At 43.1% G+C, this 20,408-nt stretch overlaps 1 protein-coding gene across 2 annotated transcripts in view; it reads right to left on the bottom strand.

The window, feature by feature from the left end:
• Nucleotides 1-19,566, bottom strand: part of LOC126297578 (protein turtle homolog B-like) — a 476,180-nt gene extending 456,614 nt beyond the window's left edge. The window contains exon 1 of one of the 2 annotated variants that reach the window (XM_049988544.1): nt 19,405-19,566. In XM_049988544.1, the coding sequence (XP_049844501.1) occupies nt 19,405-19,471 (67 nt within the window). In that variant the 5' untranslated portion in view covers nt 19,472-19,566. The remainder of the gene's footprint in view (nt 1-19,404) is intronic. The other variant, XM_049988545.1, reaches the window with a different exon arrangement.
• Nucleotides 19,567-20,408: the final 842 nt, after the last annotated feature.

Raw genomic sequence — 20,408 nt, 5'->3', positions numbered from 1 at the left:
AACTTCAATAAAATCAGCAAATATATACAGTCAAAATGTACTTAATTATGATCTTTTCAGTAAATGACAAGGCCTTATCTTTCTCACTTACAGTTCACAGAGTGCCATTAAAATTTCAGACTTACACAGGCTCGTCAATTTCTATGATTAATTTATAGATGTACAGGAAGTTAGGATAGACGGAATGTAATGCATTTCACAGTTCACTCTTTAGTTTCAGCGACCAACGGATACCATTAAAATGTCAATTTGTTACAGGTGTCACATACAGTGGTTTATCATACAGGTCTGACTCATTGGTGTCAGTTCACACAAAGCAACAACTTTGTTGAGCCTTGATCTAATCTATAAACTTGGCTTCACCATTCACGAGGGAATGAATCAGATTCATACTGACATTCCGACGAAAAAAGGTGCAAAAGCTGTTGGAAAAATATCATCATTTTTTTTTTCAGAATTAGCGAGTAGCATTAGAAACTACACTCCTGGAAATTGAAATAAGAACACCGTGAATTCATTGTCCCAGGAATGCAGGCTGCTATTCTCCCATGGAGACGATCGTAGAGATGCTGGATGTAGTCCTGTGGAACGGCTTGCCATGCCATTTCCACCTGGCGCCTCAGTTGGACCAGCGTTCGTGCTGGACGTGCAGACCACGTGAGACGACGCTTCATCCAGTCCCAAACATGCTCAATGGGGGACAGATCCGGAGATCTTGCTGGCCAGGATAGTTGACTTACACCTTCTAGAGCACGTGGGGCGGCACGGGATACATGCGGACGTGCATTGTCCTGTTGGAACAGCAAGTTCCCTTGCCGGTCTAGGAATGGTAGAACGATGGGTTCGATGACGGTTTGGATGTACCGTGCACTATTCAGTGTCCCCTCGACGATCACCAGAGGTGTACGGCCAGTGTAGGAGATCGCTCCCCACACCATGATGCCAGGTGATGGCCATGTGTGCCTCGGTCGAATGCAGTCCTGATTGTGGCGCTGACCTGCACGGCGCCAAACACGCATACGACCGTCATTGGCACCAAGGCAGAAGCGACTCTCATCGCTGAAGACGACACGTCTCCATTCGTCCCTCCATTCACGCCTGTCGCGACACCACTGGAGGCGGGCTGCACGATGTTGGGGCGTGAGCGGAAGACGACCTAACGGTGTGCGGGACCGTAGCCCAGCTTCATGGAGACGGTTACGAATGGTCCTCGCCGATACCCCAGGAGCAACAGTGTCCCTAATTTGCTGGGAAGTGGCGGTGCGGTCCCCTACGGCACTGCGTAGGATCCTACGGTCTTGGCGTGCATCCGTGCGTCGCTGCGGTCCGGTCCCAGGTCGACGGGCACGTGCACCTTCCGCCGACCACTGGCGACAACATCGATGTACTGTGGAGATATCACGCCCCACGTGTTGAGCAATTCGGCGGTACGTCCACCCGGCCTCCCGCATGCCCACTATACGCCCTCGCTCAAAGTCCGTCAACTGCACATACGGTTCACGTCCACGCTGTCGCGGCATGCTACCAGTGTTAAAGACTGCGATGGAGCTCCGTATTCCACGGCAAACTGGCTGACACTGACGGCGGCGGTGCACAAATGCTGCGCAGCTAGCGCCATTCGACGGCCAATACCGCGGTTCCTGGTGTGTCCGCTGTGCCGTGCGTGTGATCATTGCTTGTACAGCCCTCTCGCAGTGTCCGGAGCAAGTATGGTGGGTCTGACACACCGGTGTCAATGTGTTCTTTTTTCCATTTCCAGGAGTGTATAAGCCAAACACACAACGCTGAAACTGAATTCTGTCCCAAAATTTTGGGATGTACACAACACTTTCTTGACGTTAAAGAATAAAGTTAAACACGAACTTGACCCTATTGAACAATATGACGTTATAAAATCCTTAACCAACAGTCAACAGGCAATGTCGATCGTGGTAGTTCAAGAATCAAATGAAACATTAGGTATGTGCGGAGGTTTCAAAGTGACTGTCAATGCACAATCCATTATTGATACTTATCCAATTCTGAAACCGAACGAAGTTATGTCCGAATTGGCTGGAGGTGTCCACTTTGCAAACCTAGATCTCAAAGAAGTATATTTTCAAATACCTTGGATAATGACACACAACGGTTCATGGTTATGAAGATTCTGTTCGGTCTGTATCGATACAAGAGGTTACCATTTGGGATTTGCCAGTGCTCAGAGTTTGTGCTGGCAGTATTTAGAAAAATAAATTAGGAAGCGAGGTGGTTTTTCGTGTTACTCTATGAAAAATTGTACTTATCATAGACCTGGAAGGAATAATTATTCGTATAGATATGAGCGACGGTTAATTTAAAGTAGTGAAAAGTCTCTTCATGGGCAAAATTTTATTTAGATTTTATTTATATTATTTTATTTTATTTATATTATTTATATTTTATTTAGCTAGGGTTATTTCTATCAATAGGAAATTCTAACTTATCATTAATTTGGTTTAACGACCATAAAATTATTTCTTTGGACAGACGAAATCTCTCTTCACACTTCCTGCACTATAATCTTCAAAAGGGCTCCTTCTTTCCACAATCTCTCAAAATTGGTGTCGGTCACGCTTCATATGGTCAAGGTGTAACAAATCTTCCTCAATCTCATCTATAACATCGAAACGCGCCGCCATCTTAATACCGTACTCTTATAAAACCCATGTCATTCGAGAAAACCAGGTGTGAGCCACGATCAGATTTAACAGCGGTCAGCTCCCTCGTTTAATTCTTATCGATGTCGGTGCACAAGGATTTTGCGTTGAAGAGTGTTAAATGTCGTCTTAACCGCAGTTAAGTTTTAATTGCGGTTGATGCACTCGGCCGTATGCTTCCATTACAAGATATTCAGATAGGTCATTCATCCGCCAATAATTATGTCTGTCAACACAGAGCGAGCTGTAGGCCGGAACCATCTGATGCATCCCTCAAATAGACCGTAGTTGCACATTCGTATGCTAGTGCAAGATTTAAGCGACTTCACACCGACGCTCAGCCACTTGCCTACAGTTATCGGAAAGTTCTCCACAGTTACTATACAGAAACTGAAAGCAAGCTATCTGCCTTTGCCGAGCAGTTGAAGTAGTCATCTATTGAGAGACTCAAATTACTTCCAGCTGTAGTACATACCGAACTTCAAATACTCTACAGATTTAGGTTGGATTAGGTTCAGAACCTTTACATAAGTGTCACGCCTTCACAACAGAGAAAAAGCTGAATACCCTTACGTACATTCTTTAATACACGATGTTTTTTGTTTACCGAAATTATTCTGATTTAGATACTCGCATATTGCCGTGTGGCGTGATCGTAGCAAGCGTGCAAGTAGGCCACTTTCCTATAGCCACGGAATTCTGTAGTTGGGGGTTCGCTTCCTGCTAACTTTATGTTAAGCACCGAAGTCATTGGTGAAAACACAAGATGGGAAAGGCCCGCCGTGGTTCAACAGTCGTGTTCGAAAGCTACTGTGAAAGGACAGAATGATTCACCACGAAGCTAAACGTCGCCAAAGTCTTGTTGAACACCAAAAACTGAACGAAATCAAAATGAACACAAGCAGAAGTATGAGTGAAGCGTGCAACACATTCTAAATTAAACTTCTCGATATAATAAATAATGGTAATAATATGTGATCTTACAATTCCAACGTGCCGGCATTGAAACGAAAAAGGATCGAAACACTAAATTCTGTTTCTCGAAACACGTTCAGTGACAGAGATCGTAGTAGGGCTTTTCCTTTCAACCGTCACAGAAACACCAAACAGGTAGTACGATAAGTGATCGCGGTATTGAAAATAAACTAAAATCATTCAACAGAGGAAAGGTGACTGGGCCTGATGGTATGCTTATGCGGTCTAACATTGGGACCGAGAAAGTACTTACTCCTACTTTAACAGCAGTTTATCGAAGATGTCTGGAGGAGCGTAGCATTCCAAATGATTCGAGAAATGATCAACTCTTTACCTTTATCAAGAAAGGTCATCGAAGAGTTGCAAGTAACTATAAGCCTATACCGCTGACGTCACTTTGTTGTAGAATTTTGGAAGTGTTTTAAGACCGCATATCAAGAGCTTGCTGCAGATCAAAAATCTCCTCTGCATGATCAACATGGATTCACCTAACGACGATCTTGTGAAACCTAGTTCGCTTTCTTCGTCCTTGAGACCCAGACGACAGTAAATACTGGCATCCAGTTGCCTACCACGTTTCTTGACTTGGGAGAATTATCGATACAGTTCACCGCTGTCGCCTGGTGAACAAAATACGAGTTTATAGTATATCAAACCAGCTTCATGATTGAATGAAGGGTTGCTAACCAACAGAACACAACATGACGTTCTTAACGCAGAGATATCTTCAGACGTATACGAAACTTAAAGAGTACTCAAAGTCAGTGTTACAGGATGATTTCTGTTGATAACACATACAAATGGTCTAGCGGATATCGTTCTGTCCGCCAAGAGACAGTTCGTAGATGATACTGTTGGACAAAAATAAGGAAGCACCGTGAGAAATCCATGACTGAACAGAAATGCAGTTGCTAACTACACCTGCAGGTTGCTCTGTTTTATTTGACCCCGAACGGTACCTGTGAAATGTCCTCAATACGTTGCAAGTGTCACTCGTGGCCACAACATTGTTCTGTGTAGTTGTGAGTGCGGTATGTCGGAGCGAAGTGAATTCGAACGTGGGCAAATTGTTGGTACTCGTTTGTTGGGTGCTTCCGTAACGAAGAGAGCCAAAGTGTTTGGTGTTCCTCGAGGTACCGTATCCAAATTTATACTGCAAACGGGGAATCGGAAAAAAATTCATCCACTAAGTCACTACGCGGACGAAAATGCGTGTTGAGTGATCGTGACAGATGGTAATTGAAGAGAATTGTAACGAAAGATGAAGGTACGTCAGCTGCGAAAGTCACTCAAGCATTGAATGTTGCACTCGCGAACCATGTCGGTACCAGATCACAAAGGAAGCTCTATAAGCAGCGAATTTCAGGGCTAGCTGGGATTAATTCGGTGATGATTTGGGCAGCCATATCGCGGTATTCCATGCGCCCTTTGGGTAATCAGCAAGGTAGTGTTGCTGTCAAGGACTGTGTGACCACTTTGGCTGATCAGGTCTATCCCATGGTGCAGTGGTTGTTACCCAATGGTGACGCTGTGTTCCAAGACGACAGGGTCCCTATTCACACAGCTTTCATCGTCTAGGACTTCTTTTGTGGACACGAGGATGAATTGTCACGTCTCCTTTGGCCATGACAACTACCAGACGACAATCTTTCAGAGCCTTTATGGCCTATTTTGGAGAGAAGGTTACATGATCGCTGTCTACCTACATCATCGTTATTTGAACTCTTTTGTAGGAAGCATGGTACAAGATTCACACGGAGACGATGCAGTTATCCATTACGAGGCGACTGGAAGCAGGTTTGAATGCCACTGGCCTTCTTATATCATATCAGGCATGTTACTGTGTTGTGTTTGTGGAATTTCAATATTTTTCTCCAACTCCTGTAACTCGCAACGCTAAAATATTGTAGAGAAATACAAGAAGATCTGCACAGGATCCACGTTTGGCGCGTGTATTTGCAGATAACGCACATTACAAATAAATTGTACGTACTGCGCATCAATACGAGAAAAAATCCGTTTTTGCTTGGCTATACAACTGCCAAACGAGCACTGGGAACGGTCAAATCTATTAAATATCAGGATGTGTAAGGAGCAATTTAACGTGCAAAGACGACATAAAAGTAATCGTGGAAAAGGTAGATGCCCCTTCAAGATTCACAGACAGAATGCTCACGAGAAGTGGTCCGTATGAATAAATGTAAACAATTTTAGTATTATCTATTATGATAAATTTGAGATAGTGATTGTTAGACATTACTATATTCAACGGGCAAGTATTTTTATCACTAGCGTGCACTGGCTGTTAGAGGATATTCTGCATTAAAGTAAGACGAAAACATTGGGTGACTATAGCACTTTATCTGGCCAGGAGGACTTGTAATGTTTCGAGAACAGTTGACATCATGTTTGATGCTTTACTGAGGGAAAAGCATGTAATTTCGTTGGAATGAACTTAAAGATGGGAGACTGTTCTCTCTAAACGCAAAATTCAATAAGAAAAACAATATCACGTGGTTTAAGGCAGTAATTCAAGAGCCTGCCGAGGTGGCCATGCGGTTCTAGTCGCTGCATTCCGGAACCGCGTGACTGCTACGGTCGCAGCTTCGAATCCTGCCTCGGGCATGGATGTGTGTGATGTCCTTAGGTTAGTTAGGTTTAAGTAGTTCTAAGTTCTAGGGGACTGATGACCTAAGATGTTAAGTCCCATAGTGCTCAGAGCCATTTGAACCATTTTTTAGTAATTCAAGATATTAGTAAAACTGTAGAAACATAAACAACTTTCCACGGTTTTAATTCCAAGAGTTATAGTCGTGTTCATGTGCCAAAAACGTTACGAGCATCAGCCAACGAAATCTTCCTCTCTTCAGGATTTTGAATCCAATTTTCTGTTACCGAAGTTTAACGACGATATTATTCGTCGCAACGACATAGGCTCTTCATGATTTCCTTATATCTATTATGGCGAATGGAGGCTGGTTGCTTTGAAAAGCTTGCCAAGAATCTCTCAGCACGAGCTTGTGCTTCTTCTCCAGTTACGTCAATCAACTAGACGTTAAACTTATTATTTCTTACATCCTTAATATCACACTAGAATTTGTTACAAAAATTGAAAAAATTATAAATTAAATGTTCTTCTACAGAATAAACATTTTGAAATGATGCGAAAGAACTTGAAGTAAACAACGCCCCTTACAGTAAACATGTTACTGGTGTTCTGTACAGTGGCTTGCGGAAAATTTATGCAAATATAGATGTAAGCCTCCATTGCTGGAAACACTATAAAAGATGCAACCAAAGCGTCAACTGGGCAACGTTCTCAAGAGTGATGGGTTTTTATCATTTCACAGAAAATTTCAAAGATGAGTTATGTGCGGTATACATTGTTTTCAACCTCCACGAATTTAAAATTTGTGTGCTGGATGCTACACAATGAATCTATGCTCTGAAAATTCATGTCAAATGGTCATCAGTTATGAAAGGCGTTTTATGTAAAAGAGTATTGTCTGTAAACAAAGGAATTATTGGTAAACATTTCAATAACAAAATGTACTGTTACTTATGGTTTCCGGTACTGGTATTTAACGGTGGCTAAGACAATGGATTCTTGTTCGGAAGACACAGTAATTTAGATTTCCGTTTGTTTCAGATAATACCCTCAATAAAGCCACGCCATGTTAGACCCTAATCCTCTTAACTCTTCCTTCAATAATAATCGTGACAATGCAGTTAAAGTAAGTGTGGAGCGCTACATCGCGATCATCTGGGAGATACTTCTGTTCTCACATTCATTGTAAGAATATTCCCGCAGATTATTTTTTCATGTTCGCATGACATTACGAGACAAGAATGCGTTGTTTTATCACGCTTGTGATTAGATAGAGCTTTCAAGTCAAATACTAGATAAAATCTTCCGAATCACTACAGAACGGATTTAAGAGTGATTTTCACGCCAATAAGTTAAAAATTATTTCGTCATAAGAGGATACTATTCGAACTGTCGCAGGATATACTTGTATTAAAAAATTAGCTAATTTATACTACTATAAAAAGACAAGTCTTAGTCTAACGTTGTTACCAGAAACCTCGGAAAGTTCTTGAACGATTTACTTCAAATTTTTACGAGATATTCTGATGAAGATTCGGATAGACATAGGCTATACGTACGTGCAGGGTGTGGCAAATAAAGGTGGCCCGACGAGTAGATACGATTGGACGTGAACTTGTGGCAGCAAAAGATCTACAAAAAATGGTTCAAATAGCTCTGAGCACTATGGGACTTAACATCTGAGGTCATCAGTCCCCTAGAACGTAGAACTACTGAAACCTAACTAACCTAAGGACATCACACACATCCATGCCCGAGGCAGAATTCGAACCTGCGACCGTAGCTGTCGCGCGGTTCCAGACTGAAGCGCCTAGAACCGCTCGGCCACACAGAAAAGACCTACAATTACTTCCAAAACGTTGGAGCAACTGAAGCCCAAAAGTGCCAAGAGATGAACGGAGGTCACTTTCAACGTCTGCTATAGTCCCGTTACTACTGTATTTCCTTTCCTCTGCTGTGGTTTATGCACCCTGGACTCTGTTCTCCGGGTCACTTTTATTTGCTCCATCCTACATATATACAGAAATTGGAAAGGTTATGGCAAAAATATCAAAACAGTCTCGACCAATTTACTTCAATTTTTACACGATATTCTAATGAACATTCGGATGGACATAGGCCATATACTTTTAATGTATATAATATATAAATATGTGTTTAATGTAGAAAGGGGAAAATCTGTTAATCAAAACCTCGAAAGTACTTCATCGATTTACTTCAAATTTATGTATTTGAATGATGATGCGGTTGGTACATCATGTAAACATGAAACGTAGAAAGGGGAGGGAAAGGGAAAGGATGGGTACTGTGATAATGCAATGAGGGAAGTTGAAAATATGTGCCAGACCGGGACTCGAATGCGGATTGACGCTTCTCATGGCCATTCGGACACGGACGCTAACTAACTCAAATTTACAATCTATCGCACGGATCCTGTCCCCTTCCGTCCGCTTCCTACATTTTATCTTTACTGTATGTACCAGCCAAGACATCACGAGTGTTGTCTGTTACACTGATAAGCCAATACATTATGACCCCTGCCCACCGCGACGTTGGATGCTGCCTTGTAGCGTTGCGGGCACGTAACACGGTAACAGAAGTATGTAACCGGAGTAGATACGGACGGGGAATCACCTTAGCGAAGATATGGGTTGCAAATGGGGAAATCCATTGAGATAAGCAACCTTGACAAAGAGCAGATTGTTATTACGCAGAGCCAGTGAACGAGTAACTCGAAAACGGCGAAGCTGGTCGGTTGCTCACATTCTACTGTGGTGAACACCTACGGAAAGAGGTAGAAGGTCAGTGAAACTACCACTAGGTGCTAAATAGTTGGACGTCTATGAGTCTTCACAGAACATGAGGTTCGGAGGCTTGTCTTCTATGTAAAGTAGAATAGATGATTATCTGTGGCATCTCTGCCGAAAGAGCATAATACTGGGAGACGTACTCGTGTTTCGGAGCACTCTGTTCATCGTACATTGTCGAACATGGAGCTCTGCGGCATACCACCCATATGTGTTCACATGTTGATACAACGACATCGTCAGTTACGATTGCAGTGGCCACGGGACCATCGGGACTCGACCGTCGATCAATGAAAATGTGTCGGCTCTTCGGGTGAATCACATTTTTGCTACACTCCTAGGTGGATGGTCGTCTCCACAAACGCCGTCGTCGACGTGAACGGCGGTTCGAAAATGTGCAGTGCGCCAGAGACGCAGGCTGGTGAGAGCATTATTATACAATGGGAGATAGTCCCCTGCGCTTGCATAGGACCTGTGGTAGTAATCGAAGACACGCTGACAGCTGCGAACCACCTGCATCCCTTCGAGCATGATGTCTTCTCGAGGCCTATGTCATCTTTTAGCTGTATAACTATCCGTATCTCGGAGCCAGAACCGTGCAACAATTGTTTCAGGAGCATTATAGTGAACTCACGCTGACGTCTTGGCAACCAAATTCGCTTGATGCAAATCCTATCGAATCCATCTGGGCCGAGTGGCCGAGCGGTTCTAGGAGCTATAGTCTGGAACCGCGCGACCACTACGGTCGCAGGTTCGAATCCTGCCTCGGGCATGGATGTGTGTGATGTCCTTAGGTTAATTAGGTTTAAGTAGTTCTAAGTTCTAGGGGACTGATGACCTCAGAAGCTATTAAGCAGGTGGTCGTAATGTTTTGGCTCATCAGTGTATACATCAACTTTCGCCATTGGATTGGCACAATGTCCTGTGCGGCTAGCCCTCATTATTTCACAACCATCCTTCCTACATTTCTTGTTAATTCCAGATTTTTACACGATACACTAATTATCATTCAGACAGACATCAGCTACATAATTTTTATTGTTCAGGTTTATTGTTAAAATCGACTGTGGAAAACAAATTGCTATTCTGTGAAAATGTATGGTTTCGTTCTGTTATTCACAGTCAGTTTCAGCTAGATATCAGGCATGTAAACCATTACATAAATTGTTTCCTTCAAAGATGTTCTTTCTCCATATATATAATTTCGAGTGAAAATTGTATACAGAACAATGTGCTGCTTTGTTTTCTTTCTCGCCGTTGGTTTTACTAAAAACGGGAAAGTTGTATTAATGGCTTATCGTCAATGATTAGAATACTAATACGGAATCTGAATCATCTGAAACATTGTAAGCCTACCCATTCTCAGACAGAAACCATGCGACTGGTCCCAATCGATTTATCCATTCATTTTAAGCGACTTTAATTCCCAATCAAGGTCTCGTTCGCAATAACAGTAAACTAGGCGCAATGTCAGATATTGGGTAAGAAGAGAAATTGAGAGGGGAGGAGGAAGAAATGGACATAGAGCGAGGGGAGGAGAGATGGACAGAGAGAGGGAGAGGAGATGATGCACAGAGAGAAGTGTGGAGAAGGAGGTGGACAATCAGAGGGGAGAGGAGGAGGAGGTGGGCAAAGACAGGTAGGAGGAGGAGATAGGCAGAGTTTAGGATGCATATCCAATTCCCGTCCATATTTAGCAATTCCGAAGCATTGCTCGGTTCGCTACTCTCATGCAAAACCCTGTTGACTCCCACGAATATACAAAACTAGACAGAAAAAGTGAAGCACCCAGAGGTGGAGGAGGAAACGAAATTAAACTTCACGGGTTGAGCGGGTATTTTTTTGTTTGTGTTGCAGTTTTAACGGCAGCTTACACGCAAGACCGTAGTTCCTTAGTGTGGTTGCTGCTATAGTTTTATTCACGTACGATGACGGTCGAGTTTAGTATCGTTCAGAGCACCTACGACACGCATTCTCCGACAGCCAATAAGCGTACCGTGGTGTCCCGAGCGCTGTGCTGTGAATGTTGTCTGCACTGCGACTATTTAACGTTCACGTGGACCACTGTCACATTCGAATACCATACAAATCTGGGTATTGCATGGTTCGACCAGTGGGTCAGATGGACCTACAATGAGGCGTCTTTCAAACGCTGTTTGCCGTTGCTAACGCCGTTTCACACGAGTATGCGACGTCTCCGTGTTCTTCATACTGATCACTCCACATATGATGCTTTTCAGGCCCCCTTACATATCCTACCAGGCGTGGAAACATCTCTAACATGGACTGTGCGGCTGGTTCCGGCGGAGATTCGAGTCCTCCCTCGGGCATGGGTGTGTGTGTTTGTCCTTAGGCTAATTTAGGTTAAGTAGTGTGTAAGCTAAAGGACTTATGACCTTAGCAGTTAAGTCCCATAAGATTTCACACACATTTGAACATTCTAGTTTTGAAACATCTCTAAACATGAAAAATACGAGGTGTGACTTTTAAGTAAATACCGTTTTGAAATTAAAAAAAGACGTGCTAAGATATCTCAATAATTTTACTTTTACACGAAAGCCTGTACCTTAATCTACTTTTATACATAATTTCCGTCAATATTGAGGCACTTGTCTTAACGTTGTACCAGTTTTTGAATACCCTCCTAATAGAAGTCTGCCGCCTGACTTAACCACAGCATCATGTGCACTGTTTGTAGGGACAGAAAAGGAGTATTGTTTGTGGAATTTCTGCCTCGTAATGAGACAATCAATGCAGCAGCTTACTGTAAGAAATTGCACATACTGCGCCGTTCAATTCAGAACAAAAGACGTGGCAAGTTGAGCAAGGTACAGGCTTTCGTGTAAAAACAAAATTATTGAGATATCTTAACACGTCTTTTGCCGGCCGAAGTGGTCGTGCGGTTCTAGGCGCTGCAGTCTGGAACCGCGAGACCGCTACGGTCGCAGGTTCAAATCCTGCCTCAGGCACGGGTGTGTTTGATATCCTTAGGTTAGTTAGTTTTAACTAGTTCTAAGTTCTAGGGGACTAATGACCTCAGAAGTTGAGTCCCGTAGTGCTCAGAGCCATTTGAACCATTTTTTAACACGTCTTTTTTAAATTTCAAAACGGTACTTACTTAAAAAAACACGCCTAGTACTAATGCACTCCAGTGGCTTCTCTACTAGTCACAGAGAATTGCAACTCTAATCATTTATATACTCGCCGATGGTGGGTACTTGAACTAAATTACATTCCCGTCCGACCATGTCTCCTGGGTGCTTCACTTCGTTTTCCTGGAAGTGTAGATGTGATGAATATTTAAATCACTTTGTATTCGATGAGTGTGCATGCCAATTTTATTGCGAAGAGCCAACCTTTCACTTACAGAAATCATGCACGTTCCTAAAAAATTGTATTTTATCAGAAGTTGTCATCCTCCAGCCACCGCTTTAAAATCCTCTGTTTCCTAAATAGTGCGGTATTTGCAATCGATCCGGAAAAGCAGCGTTAGTGTGATGGAACCAGGAGACAGATGGCCTTCTTCGATGTGGACACATCCGGTTGCACAGAAGGGAGCTGCACGTGAACGCAGCGGCTGGCTCTATTGACCCAGGGACCGGCGGCTGCTGCTATCTGGCCGCGAGCCACGCCGGCACGCCCACCCACTGCTATGTTTTTCTCGACGCACTCTCACATATGTTCATTTTTTGCCCTCACTTGTCATTTCCATCTCATACTACGACACGTAGAGCTTAACCCTTCACTCGTTTGTCTGTCGGCGGGCAGAACAACAGCGAATCTGAAGAATAAAAAGCAGACAAGCGAGTGAGTCTCACCACGAATCTGGAACTGCTTAAAGTATTTATTATCTCCTTACGATACTAAATACATTCCGTTGCTATTGTCTCAATGTATTCTGCAACGGAAAAATTTCAAAGTAGATTTCTCTGTATTTCATATTGTGTCTCATAGAGCCCGCTTTAGAAACCTGACACGTAAGCGTCATCATCAGACGTACGAGGCAACAAGGTTTGATTAAACGACTTTACAATAACAACCTCTTTTTCCATCTAGTTTTACTCCGATAACTTGCAGGAAACGAGATTTCAAAAAGAATGCCTCACAAAACAGGACGTGAAATTGTTGTCACATCCCTCGCATCAGAGCATCGCTCGCGTTTGTCAACTCATTTCTAAAACTACAAATCCACATGTACAGCATTCTATTGTATTATTTTTAATGTCTTAACTGAGCTCTTGTTATATCACACTGAACTCAATAATAGTTCAAAATTTAAGATATTACTGGTAGATTCTTAGTGAAAGTAAATTTAGCAACAATTAATTGTTAGTAGCGACTTTCCCCGGCTTTTCACGGGTAGCGCTCAGCATCTACGGCCTGACGACTTGTATTGCGTAGGAGTAAAAAATTATAAAGACGACTGCTTTTCTTGAAAGAGTCTCTGTTTTAGTGAAAACTGTATCAAAATCCCTACAGTAGTTTCTGAGATTAGTCTTCACATAAAGACTGAAAAATGCAGTCTGAGACTTCATAATATTTATAAAATATATGTATAGATTCAGGTCAAGCTTTGCTGTTGTCAGACGTTGCAGTGGCTGCTAGCCTTACTGCTTTTCCCACCACATAGCGTAACCGACCAGCTGGTTCCCTTCATTGCCACGAGATGTCTCTCCAAACATCAAATAAATATGGTACAGATAACAGTATATCACACATTACCCATTCATCGTTACTATAATTGCAAATTATATACACGAACCCTGTCTATATTAGTGGAAACCATATCAAAATCCCTATAGTAATTCCTGGGATTAGCCTTCATACACAGATTCACAGAAAAATGCGACGGGGGACTTTAATTTAGTTTCGCGATGATGATTCAAGCTTTCAGGGAAGTTGGAATAGTTGAAGAAGAAAAATTTTAACGTTACGTCGACGATGAGACCATTAGAGCGGAGCAAAATCTCGAAATTTTCCAGCGAGTTTTCAAAGTAACCACACGGACTTTTCGCCAGTAGAATAAGGAAAACCAAGGAAAGCCTAAAACAGGATGGCGCAAAGGGGATCTGAACTTCCGTACTCTTGAATACGAATCCAATAGCTCACTGACATAGTTTTCTCGATGAAGAAGATCTAATGTATCAATTTGAATCAGGTCATCCTGGTCCACAAACGTCTGAGTAGAAATTTGTACGACAAAATATGAAATTACCGTTGGTCTGTTAATGTTAAAAATCCTAGCTAACATTTTTATTGTATTTATTTGCACAAGGTGCTACACTCACCACAGCTGATGAATCCAACATCATACTGCTGTTTTGAGCGTATGACAACGTACCACAACGTTCTATCGTGTCCATTCGATAAACCCCAAAGTTAGTAAAGAATGCCACAGGCAGCGAGAATTCGCCCCAGACGATCCTCAGTCTCGACAGGCGTCTCATACATAAAACGTTTCTCACGAACCCACAGGAAGAAACGACGTGCGTCCAAATCAGGTGAATGAGCTAGTTACAAAACAGAATCATATATTCCATGTTCGCGACCGGCATGTTGGAACCACTAGCAAACCATTTGCAGTGCATTAGAGGTACTCTCGCCCCCGTGTCTCATGGCATATGGCCACTTGTTGGTTTGCCTACCCCACAATGTTCCAATGAATTATTTTATTACCTCGTAAATCCGTGTTTCCAAGCTTTTCGTATTCCACTAGCAGAGTTATTCCACAATAGATTTAGCTTCTTAACATTGCTCTTAGACATTGCCAGACCATAGTTCTCTGTTTAAAACTGATGTATTTGCCCATTTCCACCACCCATGATAGTTGTTAACATCAGTGCGGAAACGCCACAAGATGTCAGCAGTCTTCATCTGAGGTGAATGTCTCTTGGGATGATGAGGGCGTTGAAAATTCTGCGTCGTTTCAGAGACACTGATTTATGCCGCTGAATTTCTTCATACTGGTCAAAATTAAAAGCTACGATAGATATTTTTGCAATTTTAGAGATACGATAGTGTAGAACAACACACACACACACACACACACACACACACACACACACACACATACAGGGTGGTCCATTGATCGTGACCGGGCCAAAAATCTCACGAAATAAAGGTCAAACGAAAAAACTACAAAGAACGAAACTTGTCTAGCTTGAAGGGCGAAACCAGATGGCGCTATGATTGGCCCGCTAGACGGAGCTGCCATAGGTCAAACGGATGTCAACTACGTTTTTTAAATAACAATCCCCATTTTTGTTACATATTCGTGTAGTACGTAAAGAAATATGAATGTTTTAGTTGGACCACTTACTGATGGGCCGCTGTTTTTACTTTCACTAAAAATTCGCCTGTATTTTCATACGGCCACGGTTAGATCACGTAGTTTATAAAGTTTCAAAATAATAGTTTCTCATTTCTTTAGCTGTTCAATTCCATGTTTAGCTTCCTTGCGGCAAGAGCTTCAGTTTTGGTATTCATTTTTCAGGAATGTAACTCAGATACGCAGAAATGATAAAGGAATGCCAAGATCTGACTCAATGGCTCAGCGATCAAACATTGGATTATATTTAGTAGAAAATACACTACTGCCCATTAAAATTGCTACACCATGAAGATGACGTGCTACACACGCGAAATAAAACCGGCAGGAAGAAGATACTGTGATATGCAAATGATTAGCTTTTCAGAGCATTCACACAAGGTTGGCGCCGGGGGCGACACCTGCAACGTGCTTACATGAGGAAAGTTTCCAACCTTTTCTCATACACAGACAGCAGTTGACCGGCGTTGACTGGTGAAACGTTGTTGTGATGCCTCGTGTAAGGAGGAGAACTGCGTACCATCACGTTTCCGACTTGAATAAAGGTCGGATTGAAGCCTGTCGCGATTGCGGTTTATCGTATAGCGACATTGCTGCTCGCGTTGATCGAGATCCAATGACTCTTAGCAGAATATGGAATTGGTGGGTTCAGGAGGGTAATACCGAACCCCGTGCTGGATCCCAACGGCCTCGTATCACTAGCAGTCGAGATGACAGGTAACTTATCCGCATGGCTGTAACGGATCGTGCAGCCACAACTCGATCCCTGAATCAACAGATGGGGACGTTTGCAAGACAACAACCATCTGCACGAACAGTTCGACGACGTTTGCAGCAGCACGGACTATCAGCTCGGAGACCATGGCAGCGATTACCCTTGACGCTGCATCACTGACAGAAGCGCCTGCGATGGTGTACTCAACGACGAACCTGGGTGCACGAATGGCAAAACGTCATTTTTTCGGATGAATCCAGGTTCTGTTTGCAGCATCGTGGTGGTCGCATCCGTGTTTGGCGACAGCGCGGTGAACGCACATTGGAAGCGCGTATTCGTCATCGCAATACTGGCGTATCAAACGGCGTGATGGTGTGAGTGCCATTGGTTACACGTCTCGGTCACCTCTTGTTCGCATTGACGGCACTTTGAACAGTGGACGTTACATTTCAGATGTGTTACGACCCGTGGCTCTACCCTTCATTCGATCCTTGCGAAACCCTACATTTCAGCAGGATAATGCACGACCGCACGCTGCAGGTCCTGTACGGGCCTTTCTGGATACAGAAAATGTTCGAGTGCTACCCTGGCCAGCACATTCTCCAGATCTCTCACCAATTGAAAACGTCTGGTCAATGGTGGCCGAGCAACTGGCTCGTCACAATACGCCAGTCACTACTCTTGATGAACTGTGGTATCGTGGGGAAGCTGCATGGGCAGCTTTACCTGTACACGCCATACAAGCTGTGTTTGACTCAATGCCCAGGCGTATCAAGGCCGTTATTACGGCCAGAGGTGGCTGTTGTGGGTACTGATTTCTCATGATCTATGCACCCAAATTGCGTGAAAATGTAATCACATGTCAGTTCTAGTATAATATATTTGTCCAATGAATACCCGTTTATCATCTGTATTTCTTCTTGGTGTAGCAATTTTAATGGCCAGTAGTGTAGCTTGAATCCCAATTCGGAAATCTCAATTTACCTCAGCTGTGTTGTCTTTAATCGACGTAGGCATTACTTCAACACTTCCTTCAAGCAGTTCACGATCGAGTCACAGTGTGTGAAATACATCAACATTCAAATAACCGTCCCAGCTTGCGGATTTGGGTTTCCTGCGGCTTCACTAAGTAAACGGAGACTTATGAAGTGATTGTTCCTTCAAGAATTGAGCTTTTTCTCCGTCGCAATTAACCTCGGTATCGACGGAAAACTAAACCCTAACAAACTTGTACGACAAGTTTCCTTCAACATCCTTGGAAGTCTCAACGAGTAACCGTTTACATCCTGCCGTGCGTCACAACAGGACAACAGGTGTATACTTAACAAATACGTTTGAAAATGGTGTATTAAATAGGAAAAAAATACTTTCTTTTCCAAATCAAAGCGCCAGTTCCGTATGAATCAATGTTCCTACCACCAATCCGCCTTTCTGACTTGTTAATTCATACCTATGTAATCTAGAGAACGTTCATAAACCATTTCACCCTCGTTCCATAAAATTAGCAATCTTCTAGGGAATCACATTTATATTCGTAGTACCATTCCCTGTATTTATTCAAAGTATATACATAGAAAACTATCGGCTTTGTTTCCGATGACCATACAAGCTAACTCCAGGTAAATGTACAAGTTTCCTTAATGGTTAAAACACTCAACTCAGTTTGAATCCGGCCATCTTGATGTAAATGTTCCATCGTGTCTGCATATACTTTCAGGCGAGGTCTACTATAGTTCCTTTAAAAATCTGTCTATCAGTACCTTGTATCATTATTGCCAATTGGTCTACACTTTCATCTCCAATGTGCAGTGACGGAACTTGATGCAAAAAAAATTCTACGTCAACGTTTCACAAACAGAATCCATTGTTTTACGTGTTCTTTGCTTACTATCCAAAAAATAAATTCTGCTATTGTATATTTTAGACTGTTGCTGTATTCATTCCTATAGCTGATTGTCCTTTTATTTTTCTCCTTAACCAGAAGTACCAAATAAGCATGACAGCAGATGTACGAGATTAAGGTATTACACAAACAGAGAGATTTGTGATATACACATATTAAGGATGTCGGAAAGGACGGATCAGGGTCAGGAAGCTGTAGTTTGAATGAAACGCTCTTTTCCATTGTTAGGGGGGACCAGACTAACATCAGAAAATGAAATTTATTATTTCATCAACTTCTTAGGCAACTCCTTCAGGATTCTCCATCTTCCAATTTTCTATTCCAAAATAAATTTCAATTGAATCAGACAAGCAGAGACAGTAAAAGAAACATTACATTTTTAACTTTGCTGCAGAGGAGTCACCTTCTGTCACCCAAAAATGCCATTTCTAGTGTACGAACCACCATTCTGCGCTGTCGTTTATTGGACAGAAGGTAAATCTTTAATACATTCGTTAATATAATGAGAGAGATCTCCTTCTGAGTTTCAAAATTCTTGACTCCTAAGAACTAACTATTTGACTTTTCCCCTTTGAGGATTTTTTTTTGTCAAACACCGAAGTACAGTACTTTTAAAAAATTTCCCACAGTATAAGATACTGTACAGCTTTCTCTGGAAGATCAAACAAATCCAGCAAATCTTATATCACCTTGTTGGCAAAGTATTCCACGGTCGTATCATAACCTTTTGTCCTGAAATTAGTCTTTGCGTGTCGTCTACAGCGGAATAATGTTGTCATTCAAAACGAAAAATTCTTATGAACAGTAAGTAAATATGTGGCGCGAGTACCGTTGCAGAAGCCTAAAATAAAAAGTGCCCGTAAAACGTGGGAAAAAAACACAATAACAATAATATTTACGTCAGCCACAGCGATAAGCATCTGTATCGCACTTGCTCTTAGATTTATATACCATTATCAAACCAAAATGATGGTACCGGTGTAGTATATTTAACAGTTGTAATAAATGTTTCCAATTGTAGTCCGTTTTACTACTGAGTACATTTGTATTCAGGAAACATATCATTTGTTTACACTGCAGCTAATAGAAGTGAATCAGTATTGGTGAACGTAGTAATTGGCTTTCGTGGACTGATGAGTTTAATATCTTTGTTTGATCAGTTTCTTTAAAATTTCGCCTCGAGTTAACCCTCAGTCAACAACGAACATTAGCTAACAGCTACTTGCCGTAACTGTTGAAATTTACAGCAGGAGCGGGGCTGAAATGTTTCGGAAGTACTTTCTCGTGTTTCGTTACAGAGTGAGTGCACGTCACGTGAGGATCCCGCCTGCTACAGCACGTAACGTATCTCTGATCGATTTGGCATCGGCCAGCTCCGGGCGGCGCTGTCTACCTGCGTGAGCGAGGAGCAGGACCAGCAGCAGCAGGCGGAAGGCAGCCCGGCGCATCCCGCATCTCATCCGAGGCGTCGGCAGCGCTCAGGCGCCGGCGGGCCGCCGGTGGGGGCGCGCGCACATGACTACGTCTGCTCGCGCCGGCCGCTGGGCCGCGACTGACGGGCGGGGCTGGCTGCAACGACCGCAGCGCCTCCCGGCCGACGCCAGCGCCGCGACGCGCCGCCACCGCGCATCGATTCTTGCCGCCGATGCCAAGGCGTAGTTAGCTTCTCCATTTATTTTCGCTTCTAAAGACACCTCTATCCTCTTCTTTTCTAGCTGCCGATAGTAACCAATAAAACAGTTCACCGAGGTCTTTATTCCCTCCCACATTAGAGACTCTACACGACATGGGCCTTCGCCATAAAAGAGTTTCATGATAAACACAGAGGTAGCACAAAAAGTATTGTTGTTGTATTCTCTGCACCGTTCGTTCATCAGTAGAATAAACGGCTAAAACTACAAACCGACCGTCAAGCGGATTGCATCCCTTCACAATACTTCACACCTACAAAGCCTTAATCTGACCAATCCCCTGTTATGTCACTGGCTTCTGGATTTCTGATCCACCACTTGTGTCGGATCCTCGAAAGCCAAGCACTCCGCCCCGCCCTCTGTACCGTTTACGGTTCTTCACTAGCATCCTACGTGAACTCTTGTGTCTCCCACACTGAATACCTCAGAATTTCCTACACTCCCTGCAAACTTGGCACCACCCATCCTATCGTATCTTTCATGATTGTCACTCCTTGTTTTGACCGAGCGAGGTGGCGCAGTGGTTAGACACTGGACTCGCATTCGGGAGGACGACAGTTCAATCCCGCGTGCGGCCTTCCTGATTTAGGTTTTCCGTGGTTTCCCTTAATCGCTCCAGGCAAATGCCGGGATGGTTCCTTTCAAAGGGCACGGCCGACTTCCTTCCCCGTCCTTCGCTAATCCGATGAGACCGATGACCTCGCTG

The sequence above is a fragment of the Schistocerca gregaria genome, chromosome X (assembly GCF_023897955.1).
Source record: "Schistocerca gregaria isolate iqSchGreg1 chromosome X, iqSchGreg1.2, whole genome shotgun sequence".
Lineage (NCBI taxonomy): Eukaryota > Metazoa > Arthropoda > Insecta > Orthoptera > Acrididae > Schistocerca > Schistocerca gregaria.
Note: the sequence above shows the minus strand (reverse complement) of the source record. Positions and strands in the feature narration are given on the sequence as shown.